Genomic DNA, 21,271 nt, shown 5'->3' with positions numbered 1-21,271 from the left:
TATTATTATTATTATTATTATTATTATTATTATTATTATTATTATTATTATTTATGTACTTTCAATGCTTTGAAACTTCATGTTTTTATTTGTCGAAAATGGCGTTACAAGTTGGAGGGTTTAATCTTCCCGGATTACCTAGATTACTTGATGAGATTCCAACTAAAGTTTTGTGTTTAACTGAGGTACCTTATGTTTTTTCTTTTTTAAAAAGAAAAAATGTAATTGATGTTTAAATAATATTTTTGAGAAAATGTTAGGAGTTGGTTAATGTTGAAAACCTCATTTTGAGAAAATATGATATTTTTGAATAATTTTGGAACATTTTATTCACTTCAAGGTTTTTTTGAGGGCAGTGAGAGTAATTCTTGTCCAGATTGTGTTTGTGTTCTAATGAAATCAGGCAGGCTGAATCTCAACTAGCAGATTTGTTTGAGTATCAAAACTTTTTGTAAGTGATTAATTAATCTTTCCTTTTTTATTTAATAAAAAACGGGTTGTGATGATGAACATGAACATATAGGTGATGAAGAAGAAGCAGACATCAGTCAAATCTTTGAAGAAGCTCATCAATTTGTTGAACAAAAAGGTGAGCTCTATTTTATTTTATTTTGTTTTATTTTTTATTGTTTTTATTTAATATGTTAAGAGTTAATATATTATTAAACAAATCTTTTTCGAAGGGTAAGAAGGTCATTTATGTTTCCATTTGTATTCCTTTCTTCTTACTCTTCCCTCTCAAGCATGTCTTAGTCGTTGGTTACCCATTTAGACATTATATATGACAATGCTTATTATTGGTTAGGTGTCTGAGCTGGAATCTCAAATCGAGGTTGGATAATGATGAATTGAGCCCTGAACAAGTCAATGATGTTAAGGACTTCATTGATGACTATGTGGAACGAAATCAGGTCATCATATACTTTTTTCCTTTTCACATTTTCTCAATAGTTTCTTTGAGGTTCTCTCCACTATACCACCTTGTCAAATTCAGGATAAAAGAATCTTGTGGTTTTCACTTTTCACAAAGCATCTAAAAGTAAAACCACCACAAACCATTTCATCTGTATGAGGATTTTGATGAGTTTGAGGATGTTGATATGTTATATATACAACACCTTATCACTAGCCAAAGTAGAAGCTCTAGAAGATCTTGTTATCGTGCAGCCCTTGGTCATGTGTTTGTATATCATTGGTCACGTGTTTGGGTGAAGGTCTGGATGGTGGTCTGAATGGTGCATGTCTCAAAGTGTGTATTCCAATATCAAGTTAATCTACTCGTATTAATTCATGTCTCAAAGTGTGTATTCCAACATCAGGTATCATGATTTGTGTATTTACAAAATTTTGAAATAGGGTCTTGTTCAATGCTTTAGCTGTGTTTGCTCTAAAGGAGATCAACTTATCAAAAGTAAGTTATTCTTTTCACCCTTTTATTTAATATTTTTGTGATTGAATGAAAGTATTAATGAAAGTAATTGACAACCCTTTTTCTGTAAATGATGTTGTGATTGTGAGAGAGGTGTTGTGTTTTTCTCTGTTGCTAGGTAACCTTTTCAACAACAGCATTCTACTTAAGCAGGTGAGTAATCAAGATTAAGGGAGACTTGTAATCATGTTTGGCATTCCTTTCCAGTAAGAAACAAAGTTGTATGACTATTTGTTAGTTTTATAGGAATGTATAACACATGGTAGCAATGTATTATTTTTGTTTAACATTTGAATGATTCTTTGTATGACATTATAATTTGTGCAATTTATTTTATTTTTTGAGTATGAAATTTTATTTTATATTATGCAATGGATTGTATTTTTTGTATATGGTATTTTATTTCTATTATAAGAAATTAAATGAAAATTTAATTTAAAAATTAATAAATATATAAATTTATTTTTTTAAACATTTAAATTTACAATACGCAAAAATGTGTGTCATCTTCATTTATGACATGACATTTCTTGACAGGGGCTTTCTTGATACGCATTGCGTGTCATTAACACGCGCGTCGTAAGGTTACGACACGTGAATGTGTGTTGTCTTCCTTTATGACAGGGCCTTCCTTGATACGCATTGCATGTCGTAAACGCACGTCGTAATTGCGCGTCGTAAATGCGCGTCGTCTCTCTTTATGACAGGGCCTTCCTTGACGCGCATTTGCGCGTCGTCTGAGCCTTTTACGACGTGCAATGAGCGTCGTAAAAGGCTGTTTTTCTAGTAGTGATGGATGGGATCTAACTCATGGTTGTTTAGGGTTGTTTCTTGAATTCAAGAAACTGAATTGGTAAGACTATCACTAATTTTTTTTTGAAGAAACTGAAGAAGCACACCACGTGTTTGATAAAATGCATAGTTGATATTCTCTTAGTTTTGGGCAACTCAGGTGTGTGTGTGTGTGTGTGTGTTTCAACTGATCAAAATTTTCTTTTTTCCACCATTAACATATGCGGTTAACAGTGTCTGTCTCCTTTGCAGCTACATGTTTCAATGGGTCACAGTTTCGTCCATTGATACCCTTGTTAGAAGCCATGCCAAAGGAACTTGGTGCTAGCCTGTATGATATGCTTAATCTAATCACAGGTAATTTCTTGAAACAACATTCTGTCAAGGCCTCCATGTGTTCGATAAAATGTCTCAATGAAAAAATAGTTAAAAATCTTTAATGTTTTTACTTCAATTTGTTCCTTATTCTTTTCAGAGCTATATAACTCAATTTAGATTGGGTTGGATGCCATTTTCATAACAATAGGTTGATGCTAGTTCCTTATTCTGTCAGAATTTGCAGTTAAAATATATTGAGCATATTGAGAAGAAACACAGGGAACCCGAAGAATGTTAGTTCCTTATTCTGTCAGAATATGTTGATGCTAGTTCCTTATTTTGTTTGTTGGGTATATTCTTGATAATACAAATTATTAAAGAATATTCTTGTAGAATAGTTTATTTTGTAAGAATATTATTTGTTGTATTCTGATAGAATTGTAGTTAATTATTTGTATGTTTAATGTGCAGGTTTTACAAGTGTATCACTACAAATTACTTGGCAATGAATTTCTGGTAGAAATGGCTTCAAGAATGGCTTGAAGACCTGATGGGAAAGGGTTGAAGAATGAATTAAAGAATGATCACACTCATTTTTTTAAGAATGTTGTTATTTTTTAAGAATTATACTTGTTATTCTTTCAAAATGTTTGTTATTATTCAATGAATCACAATCATACAATGTAATTTTTTGATATATTATTAGTTCAAGAATCGATTTTGTGTATTTTTTCAGAATGTATTTACTAGTTTATGTTTGGCATTCTGCCATTCTGACAGAATAAAATCGAAAAATACATTTACTAGTTTATGGTTGACATTCTATCATTCTGACAGAATAAAATCGGATTTTTAAATTTGAATTAATTTAAAATATTCAGATTTTTAAAAAATAAAGGAATTAATCATCCCTAAAAATCCGAAAATTTCCTTTTTTAATATAGGTTAATTGACTAAAATGCCCTTATGCTGAAATTTGTGTGATTATATGGTACATGCTATCCTATTCTACTACCACAGACCCTCCAATCATGACATTTGATTATATTCCATTCGATGGTCCAAATCTGTGCATTCTGGCACATAATAGTTAGTAAAAACAAAATAACCTAACTATATATATATATATATATATATATATATATATATATATAATTTCATATATGCCCTTGCTAAACATCTAAATATCGTATTTCTCCGACCTAAACTTTAAATATCGTATTTGCCCTTCTTAATGGTTTTTAATATCATATATGCCCAAATCTATTTTTTTAATCATTTTTACTGATTTATAATCATTTTTACTATTTTAAAATCATTAAAACTAAAAAAACAACTAAACGGACGATAATACCCTTTCTTTACAAATCAGATGTTTAATTCACAGGAGGTTTTATGGTCGTCTTCCTCACGTCATCTTCCTCTCTATCAATAACCATCCATGGCGTTACCCTGTGTGTCATTATCAGTCAAGATTTTAGCTTCAATTTCCCATGGTGTTGACGCCATTTTGTGACACCAATCACGAAACAAGATTTAGATTATGCACATTCATTTGGGCATATCCTTCTAATTTGGCTGCAATATTAGAACAATTGCATGCCAGAAATGCAATAACTAATTGATCTCCCCGACATACTGAAGATGTAAAAAAAGAACAGAAAGTTTGGAAATGAAAAGAGAAATAATTGTATAACAAAACTTAGATAGGAGATATTATACTTACGCTCCAAGTAGGAAAGGCCAAACTTCTGACCTGATACTTGCATCCACTCCCAACAAATCAATTATGAGAAATTAAGTACTAAATTGAAATGCAATGCTGTGAAATCTAAAATTTAAGCAAGGAATAGGAACATGCATAGTCCACTGCGAATTTTTTCATAATTTTAACACCATCTGGAAGTTTTCCTTCTGGTGTGAACAGATTTCTCCACTGTTGAGGAGTGAGTGCATGTTTTCTTTTCCTACGTGACCATGGTGATTTCAAACGCCCCCTGCTATGTTGTGGCTAATTAATATATCATTTTTCAGACCCTGTTGTGTTTATCTACAAGTAATGCTTGAGGAGATTGAATCGATCGCAAAGAATACAACAATTGTGAGAAAGATGACTACAGGAAGACACCATAAAACATCGTCGGAATTAAACCTCCTGTGAATTAAACGTGGAAGGGTATTATCGTCCATTTAGTTGTTTATTTAGTTTTATTGATTCTAAAATGGTAAAAATGATTATAAATCAATAAAAATCATCAAAATAAATAGATTTGGGTATATATGATATTAAAATACAATAAGAAGAGCAAATACGATATTTAAAGTTTAGGTCGGGCAAATACGATATTTAGATGTTTAGGAAGGGCATATATGAAATTCTGTCATATATATATATATATATATATATATATATATATATATATATATATATATATATATATATATATATATATTATTATTTTACAACTATTGTGTAGAAAAAAAAAAGTTTTCGTTTTGTGTGAAGAGTAGCAACATAGACTCATGTCATGAAGACTTATTCAACAAATAACAAATTTAAAGATAAGAACACAAAGTTTGTTCAAAGTTCAAATGAGAATTTATGGATAGGGCGTGAAGGTCATAGAAGACTCCTAATTGAACGTCAATATTTATGATATGCTGATTGTACTTAACAATGGTACTTTCGATATTTTCACAAAATTTAGAAGTTGTAAAACATAAATCATTCTTATAATTTATAAACTCCGCTTTCCCTTTCACTGATTTAAAATAATATATATAATGTATATAATAACCGCCTGTAAAAAAAAAGATCATAAATATGAACAGAAAGGTACAAACATAACGAACCAAGTTCAAGAATGAGACAATTATTCGTTTTTGTTTGCTTAACTAAACTAACACAATTTTTTATTTATATTCGTTCATTTATTAAATAAATCATATAAACAAATTTTATGAGAATTTATAAACGGTTTACTAAATGTTCGGTTTGTTTGGAGTCTACATTTTTAGCAAAAGTATTCCAAATGTAACTGGAGGAAAAACGTACCAGGAAAAGGAGAAAGAATAAAGTTGTCATAATTTAATTTGAGACAAATTAATTGGTTAGTTTTTAACTTTTAATGTCTTTAAATATTCCTATCAATTTACAAAGATTTTGAAAGGAACAGGAAGAACACCAGTAGCAAATATTTGTGGTGTTGTGTGTGTATTATTGGTTGAAAGTGGGAGACTGAGAGTAGTGACCTTCCCCACCAGAACCTTATCTCCCTTTTTTGTCTTTGGTTTGGGCTTTGCTCTGCTGTTCAAAATTTCAATTCCGTTCTTATCAGGGTAAGGTTGGTACTTGGTACCCCCACCCATAAGTACGGCCTTCCCCCTTTCTCAATCATATTAAATGAATTAAAAACAATATATTTTTCAAAATCCTTATTTCTTTTGTATAATTAAGGGTTCATATTATAAAATAATCACTAATACTTTTCAATTTTGTTCTTTTAAGTAATTAAAGTTTATTGCATTAGAGTTTTCTTTTTCATACATTTTATTATATTATTAGAGTAGATTCAAATATTGATGTGAATCCAATATAATTCTATTTGTTTATTTAAGTTTACATAACCATTTTTCTAGGTGTTGTTAGAAATTAAGCACTTCAACGAGCTTGATATATGCTTTCTGACATAGTAATAAATAAAAAATGAAAATAGAACACAATCAAATTATATGGTTCACACGATCTAAATTCCCCATCTCATTGGGGGCGGAAAACGAATCGACATCTCGATGTGATACAGCCTTTTCTATTTTAGTTGGGAAAGAATGGCGAAGTCCATCCGAACCATCCAATGAAGAATAAGAGGAGAGCAAAGCGCCAATGGCGCGCGAAGCGCATGTGGAACGGGCACGGAAAAAAGGAAGTTTGGAGGAGAAGCAGCCGAGCTCATTCCCTTCGCTTCCTGGGCCCAAAGCAGTGCAGTCTTTCCTGGCCAAATCAAGGATTTGGGGCTTCTTGCTACGCTACTTCACTAGAAAAATCCTTTTTTTTAGTAATATATATATATATATATATATATATATATATATATATATATATATATAAATAGAAAGATAGATCCATCCATCTATCCTATCCGATTCTAATTACCAACCCACCCTCCTTTATGGATTTACAAATGTTGTCCCAAGCAATCCAGTGGTGCCTGTGCTCACCATTGGAATCCCATAATAAATTAGCCATAACACTTTTCATCTTAGAAATCCGGGGGAGACCGCACTGCCAAGGTATGTATAGGAATAGGGGAAAGGACTGATTTTAAGAGAGTGGGCTTACCACCAAAAGAGAGAAACCTGGCCTTCCATCCGTCAATCCTTGCTCGAGTTTGGGTAATTGTGAAATCATCCGCTGCTCTCGTCAACCTTGCTTGGCTCTCTCCTGTTGAGATTATGCCTGGTCTGATGGAGGAAGAACCGCGCTTAGAAATGTGAACGTAACCTTCGCTATTTCATCTCCGGCTATTGAGCAAAGTGGAAGAACTGATTGCACAATTGAAAGAATAGGCTCTGGTACTAATGACTTAACTGTTGATGGAAGGAACTTCACTCAAAGCTGGGGAAGGAAAGGAAGGGTCAATTTCGTAGATAAGAAGGGCGTCGTTAGCAAGATAAGGGCTAGACAGATATTTCATTAAGAAAGAGACGATTCGCCGAGGAACTCTAACTAGATCTAACGAGTGTTTCCGTCAGATAATCTGTTAAGTCGACGTCTTCCTGGAATCTAAGCATTTTTGTAAAAATAATGAAGTCCTACACACATCAATTTTGAAATTGTAGCTAACTCAAAATAAAGTATATTAACCTTTTTGCAATATTTGCACAAACTTTGGTTAAAATTCTGTTTTAAGATATACATGTAGAATAATATGTATAAAATTAACTATTATATAATATAAAAATTAACGATGTTGATAATTTTCAATGATTAATACTGATCGATATTGAAAAAAAAAACATAAAATTTATGCTCATTTAATCAATACATTATTCTATACCAAAAGAAATGTACTGAATTAATATTAAGTTATTAATTTTCATTTAAAAAATGTCATGTAATCATCGTATATATCCAATAATTAAGCATGTGAAGTGTAAACATGTTTTTATTTGAAATAGTATTTTATATTGAATATTTTTTTCTCAGATCTTATAAGATCAAAATCGTTTCGGGCAAAATATTTTAATTTTAATAATTCCCCCACCCCTTCTGGATTCTTTGTCTTTGAATATTAGCACCTTCTATATGATTTTATTCTAGGGCTAACGCGTACCTAACTTATCACTAGAATCTCTATAATGTAACCCATTCTTACATATTAAGTCCTTCATGTTTTCCTTTGCACACTACTGCCAGTCAAGTACAAAGCTAATGCAAATACTTATTGTTAAAATATGTAGTAATTCGTATTCGCTGATTAGAGTTAATAGAAGTGGTTGATGTTATTTTTATGTGAATAAGTGGATAATGATTTGTGATAAGCTTAGCGTTTATAAACATTTATATATAGTTAGGACAATGACTAATTCTCAATCTCATACACTTAGGGGCAATCTTTTTAAAACCGGTTCGAACCGGCCAGTCGGACTGGTTGTACCGGAAACCAGGGACGAGAGCAGTTCAACAATGATCAATTTTATGTCAATTTTTAGATCAGATGAAAACGGATGATTTCCTCAAAAACCATGTAGAACCAATGTGATAAAATTGGTAAAAAAAACTATTTGAATCAGTTTATTGAATATGCATAGTTGGATTTCATTTAGGGGGTGTTTGGAAAAAAAATGTTTATTACTTATTAGCTTATAAGCTAATAAGTTAACAGTTAGATGGAGTTAACTTATGAAAAAATGATTTATTTGTAGTTTGTCACCGCTGTAAAACAAAACGCTCCAAATCCAAATGTTACTTCATGCAGCGTTTAACAAAATGCTACAAGCCACAAGCTACCCGCTACCAGCTAATTTTGCCGAACACGCTCTATATTCCTCTTCTATCTTGTCTTCAACTCTCTCAATTTTATTTTCGTTAATTTGTATAGGTTTATGCTTTTATCAAAACATATGTAAAATCGACCATTATATCTATCTTGGTAATTAGAATAATGTATGTTTCAATTCATGACTATCAGAACATTATATAGACTACTATGAAAATATAGTACATCTGTTATAGGGTGTTAATATGTGGCTAGCATTTATTTATAATAATTTATTTCTAAATAATCTTATAAACGTAATCAAAGTTGCAAAACAAATATAATTTAATGCTATAAAAACAGAATTATAAATGACAAAGAAAGTTGAAAACAAATATAATTTAATGTTATTGATATTAATTTTCTATAAAAAATAGTATTATAAATAACAAAGGATAAATTATATTAAAATTTTGAAAAAGTCATCTTTTGTTATTTTACACATATAAATAGAATATGTCAAATACTAAAAAAAAACTTATCAATTTATTATGTTTTGATACCACATAAGTCGATTCAAAAGTTTTTCATAAAACTTCGTTTTAATACTGTATAAGCTAATACATATTTTTATAAAAAACATAAATTGTTTTAAATAAAAAATTCCAAACAACCCATAGTATTGTTTGTATAGTTGATATTTTTGTTCATTGCAAAAATAAAGGTTTGTTAACGTAAAAAAAATAAAAAAGTACTACACTGTTAATTATACATGAAATTATAACTTTTTGATTAAAGCACTAAAAATAAATGATTATTTATTATTTATAAAATAAAAGAAAATTTAATAAATTTATTAGTTATTAATATAAAATAGTTTATTAATTAGACACAATTAGTTAATTAAGATAAGGAATTAAAGGTTATATGCTCATTAAGTTAATGGCTTGAAAGTCTTTACAAAAAGCCAACCATTAGTATTACTAATGTAAATAAAAGACAATAACTTTATGATAACAATGTTGGTGATTTTAGTCTTATCAATATATTTTGGTGTAATTATTATTAATAATGAGATAGACCGGACTTCATTTACTAACTGAGCTTAGAGGTGTGGGGTGCACACTCGGTGTGATAATTGTGAACTCGGAAATACGTGGGCCTAGGGGCAGCACCCCTAGGTGTAGGGTTCCAACTGTCTGCAGCCCCTTGGCGGGGTCTAGAGGCAGCGCCTATGTCGAGTATGACTACTGCCATGCATTTTCCTGCCAAAACCTTTAGTGATATCATGATGATGTCATGAGTTGGTTTTGTCTTAATAACCAACGTTTTTGGCACCAAAAGGATGCAACTTCCATTTTTGGCTCCAGAAAAAGGGTTGGAACTTTCATACACAAAATTATATATTGATTCATTATATATCTCTAGAACACAAAAACAACAAGGTATATTCAGTGTTTCTAATTTTGAAGTGACCTAACTTCTAAATTGAAATTCATTGGATTATCCAAAATCTAATTTCGTGATACCCCAAGCTATAAGGTCTAAATCACAGATTTTGGAAAGTGATTGCAATCACGATCCAAGAAATATCCAGGTATATAGATATTCTTAAGACCCCAAACTCTAACACATTCAATACAAAAAACCTTAAATTGCTTCCTCCATTTCTCCTTTATTTGTGCTGCCTCTTTTCACCCTTGGTGTGATCGATGGGAAAGGAAGAACACAAGAAGGTGGTGAATGTTTTTTTGGTGATTGGAAGTCTAGACGAATTCTCGTCTCCTATGTGTGGATATAAATAAAGGTGACGTGTTTAAACTATAATCGTATACATCAAAGGAATCCTACAACTTGAAGTAAAGGTTCTAAGCATCCTATGGTTGGATGCTCTTGGTTAATTGACTAGATCCTATTAAATCTGATTTTGAAGTACATTTTAATATGGTTTTTCCAATGCGTTCTTATTGCTGTACTAAACTGGTTATATAAATAAATTGTATTATTTCAAAAGAGAAAAAACAAACAAAATTGTTGGAGACCATGATGGTCGTAACAACATGTAAAAAGAGCTCAAATGAGGTTATAACGTTAGATGCGTAAACAAATTTGATAGAAATTCAATGTAGTTGACCTATGAGTAATTTTCATATAAAATTTGTTGAAAAACAAGTCAATTTGGGGATGATTTGGAACTAGGTAAAGAACGTGTATTGGGTCTTAAATAGATGAAAAAGATGATTATGTATGAGATGTGATCTTCTACATATTGATTTGGAAAACAAATGAATCATGTGAGATGGTGTTTGAATATATAATTACTAGCCTTATCTTATGTTAAGGCAAATTAGTTTGAAAATTAATTTTTAACTTATAAGTTACTTTGAAATATCTTATTAATGAGCTACTTTTAGTGTTTTAAAAAAGGCTAAATTATAATAAGGTAACTTATTTTTGTGGACGAAATAAATATAATAGCCTCTAAGTGGGACAAATAGATCATGGGAATAAATTTACAATAAAAGAAGTACCAAAAAGAAAAAGTTGGGTAAAGTTGTGGGGTAAAGATGACGCATAATGAAAACATGAAGCATATTAATGTCAATTAGTCAAAGTGATAGTACCATCCGGAAATTAGGACAAACGTACCTTCCTCACATATTTGCTCCACCGAATAAAACTCACCTAAGTTTCGATAGCGATTTTTGTGTTTCCCAAAATAACCCCGTCAACTATTGCCGTCGCTTTCTGTCCTTGCGCGTACGGCTGTTATACTTTCTCGTCAAATGACCTTATTACCCTCAAGTCAATTATCTGGAATATTAAAAGGTAGGTACGCTTAAGGGAAAAAGATAAAAGAAAATCATCAACGAAAGTTTATCTTTTTTTTTTTTTTTGCTTCTAAATTTAATGGCTAGTGAGAAAAATATTAACATATCTTTTAATTTTTATAATTACATTAACTTAGTAATGTTAGATATTTTTATAACTAGATTTAAAACATAAAAACATAAATTTTGGATCAATCACATTGAATCTAATTAAAATAAACTTAAACAAGAAGAACGAAGATTATATCTGTTTTTATTTATTGATTTATTTGGATATGATGAACAAGATTGTTTTCCAATTAATTTTAATTCTCTTAAATTTCTCATTAAAAGGCAAACAAAATTTTGTGTGTAATTCCTATCTTATATTTGTTTCTCATCACGTGTTTATATAAACACATATATAACAAAATATGAAAAATATTAGAGATTTAAAATAGTTTAAGTAAACTAACCCACAATGTTTTTTTTTATCTTCACTTATTGATAAGATTTATTCATCAATAATTTTTAACTAATTCATATAATATATCCGAATTTAATAATAATAATATACACTTAATTTAAATAGTCTCCTACATATCTAACAAGTAAAACATTATATATGTAATAATAATTAAACATTATATATGTAATAATAATTATATGTAGCTCGACTAATATGATTTCATCATATCTAAATTTGTTATTTGTTTTATTACAAATTATTATTATCATTTATAAAAAAAGAGTTTTTCTTAAACATTACTTTCTGAACTTTTTTTTTATTTTATTATTATTTTTTTTATCTTTCCGCATGAAAGATCACTTTTATATTAAAAATTCGGATTTCAAGTATTGAATAAATACTCTTAAATATAAATATATTATTTTTTTGAAAATAAGTAAACAACATGATGAACCATAAGAAATGGTAACAGGTGGCTTCCTTTAGGGGCAATAAAGTCTTCACAGATACGAAAATCAACCAATCAATTTGATTTAGGTATGAAGGAAAAAGGGCAAGATTGTAATTACACCGATAACTCCATTGTTCATCTTCAACCTTCACTTAGTTATCAACTGCCCCAATAACCAAACCAGCCTATTTCCTGTTAAACGGTTACTTCAAAGAGCATCTTCACCTTCTTTAAATTCATCTAACAACTTTCTTTCTATATATATTTCGAAAATCCCATTTCTTTGTTTAATCATACCAAATTTTCTTTCAATTTTTTCTAGAGCTGAAAATGAAGAAGCAAAAATGTATCCAGGAAGATACTGAAACCAAGATCAACCCTTTTGATTTTCTCTCAGAAGAAATCGTTTTTTCAATCTTAGACTACCTCACACCAAACCCATTTGATCGAAAATCATTCTCTTTAGTCTCAAAATCATTCTACTCAATTGAATCTCGCCATCGGAAAACGTTAAAACCCTTCCCTCGTACCTCTAATGATCATCGTCATGATCAATTAAAAAAACTTCTAAAACGATACCCATTTGTTACCCATCTCGATCTTTCCCTCTGCCCTCGAATCACTGATGGTTGTTTGTCATACATAGCGAATTCTTGCGGAAAAGCCTTGAAATCCATCGATCTTTCTAGGTCTAGGTTCTTTACACAAGTGGGGCTCTCGTATTTGGTTTCAAAGTCTGTTAATTTGGTGGATATCGATCTTTCAAATGGCGTACATTTGAATGACACTGCAGCTGCAGCTGTTGCTAGTTGCCGGAGTTTGGAGAGGTTGAGTTTGACTAGGTGCAAGTCGTTGACTGATATTGGAATTGGGTGTATTGCAGTTGGGTGTTCGAATTTAAGGGTTTTGAGCTTGAAATGGTGTTTGGGTGTTAGTGATTTAGGGGTTGCTTTGATTGGTGTCAAGTGTAAGAAGATTAGAAGCTTGGACCTTTCTCACTTGCTGGTATACAACAGTTCTCCTCTTTTCCATTTTTGGTAATAATTTTGGCTAATTGTTTATTTTTCGTGTTATTGTGTTATAACTTGTTTTGATTATTTGATATGCTTGTTATCTTTCCTCTAATTCATGCACTTTGTGAAGTATTTGATAGTAGTTTTTTTTTTCTTTCTATTTGTAGTTGCTTTCACCCTTTGTTTTTATCTTGTCAATTGGTTTCTTTACTTGTGGTTTTTGAGTCATATCATTTGCTTTCCAACTTCAAAATTGATGAAAACTATGAAAGTATAGAAATAGTGTATTATGAAGACTAAGAAAATGTATGTCAAACTTAAAATTGGAAAATACAGGTTTGAATTTTTAAAAGTCTTATTTGGACATATATTGGGATAGAGAGAACAACTCTTGTTCTAATTGAGGGGAAATCACGAGCTATTAGCTTATTAAAACGTTTAAGATTTTATTTCTATGTGAATAAACAAAACCGTATTAAATGTGTTGATGTTATGTTAAAACATTGACATAAACCAATAAATGATGTGACATAGACCGGTATATGTTCACATGCTATGTTTTGTTACTTTAATGATGAAAATAAGAAAATGTTTTTTTTCATGGTCATGTCACTATTGTTGTCTATATTACTTATAATAGAATAGATTTTTGTCCGATCAAGAACGTGTCTTGAATTGAAATTGCATTTTGTTTTATGATGCGTGACAAGAAACGACAATGCATCTGTGGGTCCCATGTTCTAAAAAATTGATATGGGACCCACAAAGTGGAAAATGATAACTTGTGATTATGGGTCACAAAGTTGGTTCTTTGTGGGCCATTATGTATCTGATTTACATCTTACATGATGCTCTTGGAGCAGAGCAGTGTGGGCCAGCTCATGGGTTGCTGAAAGAATAATTTTTTTTGCATATATTCTTTTATAATGATTTGTGTTACTTTAATACAATATTGTTTTCTCATTCTTTCTTTTTCATATTAATCTTTTATAGATCTCGGAGAAATGCTTACCTTCACTTTTAAAGTTGGAATTTCTTGAAGATTTGATTTTGGAAGGATGTTGTGGAATCAATGATGAAAGCCTTGTATCCCTCAAACAAGGGTGGAAGTCACTCAAGGTATCCATTCTCAAGAAAAAGACTGAATGTTTTTTTTTTTCTTTTTGTATAAATCATTTAAGAAACTAATTCATAATTATACTCTTGACAGATGTTGAATATGTCGTATTGTGATAATGTCACACATGTGGGAATTTCTTCATTAACAAACAGAGCCAATTGTCTCCAGAATCTTAACATGTCATATGGGCCACTAGTAAGTCCTATATTCTTTTTTATTTTTACCTTTAATCAAATGATTATCCAATTTCTGATTATTTAAAGTTACATTAATCAGATTTAATGAAGTAAGTAAGAAGTTGCCACAAGAAAACTGATTATTGAGATAAATGTAAAATTTGGTCTACAAGAATATCAACACTTGTATTAAACTATGTGTCAAGTGAAATATTTGAGAAAATGACAACATACTTGGGACATGGAAGGGCAAATTTGTAAAATTTGGAGTTAATCACTTAATGGGAGAGCCTTATTTTCTTGAATCTCTTTATTTAGTACTATTTCCGCATTAAGAAAAACTATAAACTAAAGAAAATTCATAACACATGATGTAATTCAGGTAACTCTTTCACTTTCTGAAAGTCTACAAAAGCTTTCTCAATTGCAATCAATCCGCTTAGATGGATGCCAAGTTACATGTTCGGGTCTCAAAGGCATTGGAAATTGGTGTGTATCGCTTAAGGAGCTAAGCTTAAGTAAATGCTCGGGTGTTACAGATGATGGGCTTTCATCAATTGTGAAGAAACACACGGATTTAAAAAAGTTAGACATCACATGTTGTAGAAAGATTACTCAAATTTCAATTGCCCATGTGACAAAATCTTGTGGGTCCCTTGTTTCTTTGAAGATGGAGTCGTGTACACTTGTTCCCTTTGAAGCTTTCTTTTTGATAGGGCAAAATTGTCATTTTCTTGAGGAGCTTGACCTTACAGATAACGATGTTGATGATGAAGGTATGGTTTTTCATCTTCATATCGGATTTTGTATCCATGGCAATGCACAAAATTGTAAATGTTGCAATTTTCATGAAACATACAAAAATGGAAATGGTAAATGGTGTTTCTTTGTTTGTGTAGGCCTAAAGTTTATCTCAAAATGTTCTCAACTCTCTGTCTTAAAGCTTGGAATATGTATGAATATAAGTGATGAAGGGCTTATTTCTATTGGAAATGGATGCCCAAAACTTAAAGAGCTCGATTTATACAGGTTTGCAAAAAGAAACACTCATTTATATTTTACAAGTCTTGTTATCATTTATCCCCATTAAGTAAAAAAGAAACAACACCTAACTTGTGACTATGTTTTTTTTTTGTTGTTTAGATCAATTGAAATCACAGATAGGGGGATTTCTTCTATTGCTCATGGTTGCCCTTCCCTTGAAATCATCAACATTTCTTATTGTGAAAACATCACTGATAGCTCATTGATCTCATTGTCAAATTGTTCAAAGTTAAACACACTTGAATCCCGAGGATGCCCTCGTATCACATCTTTAGGGCTCAAAGCCATTGCAATTAGATGCAAGCAAATCATAAAGCTAGACATCAAGAAATGCCACAATGTGAATGACTCCGGGATGATTCCACTTGCTCAGTTTTCACATAACCTCAGACAGGTAAACCCTAAACCCTAAACCTTAAACCCTAGACACAGTCTGCATACATACAATATGTATGAGGCACATTTTGCCTAATATGAATAATGTATGATTTTTGTTGCATATTTGATGTACTTATTGGTTTTGATGTTTTTTTTGTCAGATAAATTTGTCGTATAGCTCAGTGACAGATGTAGGGCTGTTATACCTAGCTAGCTTAGGATGTTTGCAGAGTATGACAATTCTTCACATGGAAGGTTTGACTCCAGTTGGACTTGCAGCTGCATTGTTTGGATGTGGAGGCCTAATGAAAGTGAAGCTTCAATCATCTTTTAGAAGTCTGCTACCACGATTAGTTCTTGAACACTTAGAAGCTCGTGGTTGTGTTTTTCATTGGAGAGATAAAGTCTTTCAGGTATATCTTTATGAATAAGTCATGTTTAACAAAAAAAAAGTAAAATCAAGATTATATGAAAATAATGGAGTTTTTTTTCTTTGTGAATTGTGTCTTGCAGGCTGAATTGGATCCAAAATGTTGGAAACTACAAGCAGAAGACATTGAATAGGCGTAATTTCCATTTCCATTTTATATCTAGTGTGTATGAGTTTTACTAGAATAAAATATGGTGTGGATCAACAAGAAGTGGTATGCATAAAAGATAACTGCCTAGAAATGGTTTGGATTTCTGTATGATGATGGAAAATCGTGGTTGTTTTCCATGCGGACGGATTGTACAAATGTAGTTTTGATTCCTACAAGGTTAAGAGACTTGTATTAACTTTGTATTTGACTTTTAATGATTTGTATTAGAGACAACTTGGTTTGGAAGTTGATATGTGGTAATGTAAATGATGTGAGTATTGATGTTATTATAGTCCGTTGACAAAGTGGGGTGTTCCAGTTGTTGTTAATCTATCAAATTCATCAAAAGAATCATATGCAATAATATTGTTGGGAGTTGTGGTCTTAGAACAAGCAATAAAGGGATAGTTGAAGTGAGTGGAGTGTTACATATCAACTTTTTGTTGAGAAGGCACAAAGGCCATAGCGTAAATGCACTTTGAACTCTTAAAGTGTCTACAAATGTTCATGAGTTGCAATTCATATCAGTTGAATATAGATTGATTCAGTGCAAGTCTCCCAAGCACATTCAAACATAAAATTTAGAGTAAATTAAATGAATGGTCCCTATAGTGTGAGATAACTTTCACGCGTAGTTTCTTACTCTATATTTTTAACTCGGGTCATCCTTCATTTTAAAACTTGTTGCACTCTTAGTTTTTTTTTTTGGTTGTTGTCTTGTAGCTATTAAAGTCTCCGTTGAAACACCCCACGTGCAAGGCACACATGGGTATTGTAGTCTTTTTCTTTTAAGAGAGTGCAAGAGTCATTTTTATAACCTGGAACATTTAAGAAGGCAAAATAACGATTATTCTTTCCGACAAGAAACCCCACTCATATTCAACACACACAATTACAGAAAACCTTAAAGTGGGCACCCTCAATCACAACTGTTTGGCATGGGTACATGGCAACTTCGTGCGATCATGACTAAAGTCAACATTGGATGTCGATTTGGTAATCATTCGTTGGTTTTGTTGTTGATAATTTTGAATATACTATGTAATTATTTGAAATTAATTGCATGGTTTTGTTGATAATTTTGAATATATTACGTGATTGCTCAAAATTAATGTCAATGTTTTTTCTTTCCCAGCAGAACATCCAATGATTTTCTTTATTTTATTACACCACGGTGGAGAGTTTATGAAGTTTAATTGAAAAAAAAATCATCAAAGGGAAGCAAAATATTACGGATTTAACGGGCATTGGTACTTTCTTAATTCATTGAAAGATCTTGTATGCCCAAGAGTCATTATAGAATGATATTGCTAATAAAATATGATTATATATGGTCACACATTATAACATGTTACCACTAATTGATTATTTATTAGAGTAATTTTGAATATTAACAAATATAATCAACACTTGTATTTAATTAGAAACTTATTATTTTACGAAAATAATATTTTACTAAATGGAAATATATTATTTGTGAAAATAATATTTATTGGAGAAATAACAATTTACGACATATATCATAAAATAAGATTATTTATAAGTTATATTTATATCTCATTAAACTAGTTAGAGTTTATTTATATATAAATGTGATTTATATAAAAAAAGATAACTATAGAATATAACTAGTTATATGTTTTATGCATATATAATAGAAATCAATTCTATAAATGCTAGCCTTATATATATATATATATATATATATATATATATATATATATATATATATACACACACACACACACTAGGTGAATGCCCGTGCGTTGCGCAGAAACATATATATAGTTGAAGTCTTTATAAATATATGTTTTTTTTTTTTAAAATATAGCAACAACGTTGTTGTTAAATTTGATATAATAATTCGTATACTAAATTGATATAATGTATTGATTATTTTGAATTATATGATAATATATATATATATATATATATATATATATATATATATATATATATATATATATATATTATAACTGTATAATCTCAATCGTTTGAATAACTTCTACCCGCAAGTTACACATGAATAAAATTAAATATAATACATGGTTTAATGTTATTTATAGTTGTTGTTATTATTAATTAATTTTTAAAATTTATTTGCTTAATGGTCTAATTTTTATCATTATAGTTATTTAAAACATCAAACATTGTTTTTTGATTTTAGATGTAACAATATAATCATTTATATAGAATTATTTTTAACTATTATTATTGTAAGTTATTTTAAGTTACTTATTTGAAAACTTTTAACAATCATTAAAATATATTTAGGAAATATTTTAGTTAAATTGAGATTACAATTTAGTTTTCTCATTTATCACTACAATTTATCACTTTTAACTATTTAAAAAATATTCATTGGGTTTTTAAGTGGAACTAAAATTTATATTTAAGTTGACATTGTACTGTTATATTTAAAATAACAATTTAAGTATTTTGCCCAAACTGTTCAAAAGTTATAGCTTTAAATTGATAATTGTTTACATACAACAACATATTAAATCTAATAAATTAAGTATAATATGTTAAAAGTTAAAAACATAACTTTATAAGTAGAAGTAAATATATTATTTTAAAATTAAAATTTAGTATATTTATGATTACACTGTAGGTTTGATATTTATTTAACCTTATTAACCAACTTATAATCACTATTAGAAAAACACTATAATTAATCACTTTTAACTATTTACAAAATATTGTTTGGGTTGTTTAAGTTAAACTAAAATTTATATTTAACTTGACTCTGTAATATTATATTCAAATTAACAATTTAAGTATTTTATAGAAATTGTTCCAAAATTATATCTTAAAAATGATAATGGTTTACATCCAACAATATATTAAAACTAATAAATTAAGTATAATATGTTAAAAGTTCAAAAAAAATCACTTAATAAGTAGAAGTAAAGATATTATTTTAATATTGAAATTTAGTTTATATATGATTACACTTTAGATTTGATATTTATTTAACCTTATTAACCAACTTATAATTATTATTAGAAAGAAATTGAAAAGTCATGGGAGTTTCAAATGAATGTGGTGAAAGAAAAAAATGCTTCCTTATAATATAGTATGATATATATATATATATATATATATATATATATATATATATATATATATATATCATACTATATTATAAGGAAGCATTTTTTTCTTTCACCACATTCATTTGAAACTCCCATGACTTTTCAATTTCTTTCTAATAATAATTATAAGTTGGTTAATAAGGTTAAATAAATATCAAATCTAAAGTGTAATCATATATAAACTAAATTTCAATATTAAAATAATATCTTTACTTCTACTTATTAAGTGATTTTTTTTGAACTTTTAACATATTATACTTAATTTATTAGTTTTAATATATTGTTGGATGTAAACCATTATCATTTTTAAGATATAATTTTGGAACAATTTCTATAAAATACTTAAATTGTTAATTTGAATATAATATTACAGAGTCAAGTTAAATATAATATATATATATATATATATATATATATATATATAGAGAGAGAGAGAGAGAGAGAGAGAGGGCTAGGTTCAGGTATTCAAAGTAATTATTGTGTTATTGTATGCATAAATGTGGACCAATAAAAATTTAAAATAAAAATAAATAATTAAATAAATAAATAAGGGTAAATAGGTAATTTGATAATTAGTTTCCACAAATAATATCCTATAATTATGGTAACCATTGACTTCAGCTACCTAGATTTTCTCAATCAATCGTCGGCTTTTTAAAGCCACCACCTATTCGATCCCAACACCATTACTGTCGAGGTTGAAGGGCACATCCGACAACCCCCAGCTATCGGTGCATCACTATCAACCGGCAATGCTCTACCACCGCCATAACCTATCTCAACCATCAATTTCTCTATTGTCGATACACCAGAGGATCTCGATCCAGAGAAAGAAAGAAGGCGTTCGTTGAAGACATGAGTAATTAGGAGCAGATGAGGAAAAAGGTCGAGATACGCTTGAAAATCCCATTCTGTTCAACAATTCTACACAGTGAGGAGTTTGTCGGCAATGATATCAATCGGTGGAGGAAGCGTTTCCTCAAATTCAAAATCATCATTGTTTGCTTCCTCTCATCGGCGGCGGTGGTCCTGGCTTCATCGTCACTCCGCTCCTGCCCTCCTTGTCCGTTTTCTATGCCGATTCTTCTATCACTCAAAATTCAGGTATATGCTTGTATCTGTGTGCGTGAATTGATTATTCCAGTCGATTCAATGTAAATGAGACTTTTTTAACATAAATTGTACCGGTCTTGATTTATAGGGTTTTATTTCTGTAGAGGTTTAGGGGAGGGTTTAAGCCAGTGGCGATCTGTAAGTGTAACTGTAGTTGCAAATAGGTATAGTGTAAAAGAGGCTGTGTCAATGACCTTCTTCTTATATGTAAAGTACAAAGTGAAGGTAGTTTGTCACTATTTTCATATCAAATTTACTTCTTCTTATATGATAAAAATCAATTTGTTTATGTAGATGATTCAATGTATGATATTGGTGCGATTCCAATTCTTTTGGAATTGAATCATAAATTCCAATTCTGTTGGAATGGAATCATGAATTATAATTCTGTTGGAATGGAGCATGAATATTTTCTCAATGATTTATGCATGTTCTACAATTCTTGGTTATTGGTTTTAGTGCAATTCACAAGTCCACATATTTTTCCAAAAGAATTTAGTT

At 30.0% G+C, this 21,271-nt stretch overlaps 1 protein-coding gene across 1 annotated transcript; it reads left to right on the top strand.

Moving 5' to 3' along the window:
• Positions 1-12,410: 12,410 nt before the first annotated feature.
• On the top strand, positions 12,411-16,846 carry LOC145066350 (RNI-like superfamily protein). Its single transcript, XM_079013580.1, has 8 exons — positions 12,411-13,252; positions 14,254-14,379; positions 14,471-14,575; positions 14,939-15,332; positions 15,456-15,585; positions 15,700-15,994; positions 16,140-16,391; positions 16,492-16,846. The coding sequence occupies exons 1-8, from the start codon at positions 12,578-12,580 to the stop codon at positions 16,540-16,542; spliced, it is 2,028 nt and encodes a 675-aa protein (XP_078869706.1). The 5' UTR covers positions 12,411-12,577; the 3' UTR covers positions 16,543-16,846.
• Positions 16,847-21,271: the final 4,425 nt, after the last annotated feature.

The sequence above is a fragment of the Lactuca serriola genome, chromosome 8 (genome assembly GCF_051521515.1).
Source record: "Lactuca serriola cultivar US96UC23 chromosome 8, Lser_US96UC23_V15, whole genome shotgun sequence".
In the NCBI taxonomy this organism is placed as follows: domain Eukaryota; kingdom Viridiplantae; phylum Streptophyta; class Magnoliopsida; order Asterales; family Asteraceae; genus Lactuca; species Lactuca serriola.
This window is presented reverse-complemented; position numbering and strand designations above follow the sequence as displayed.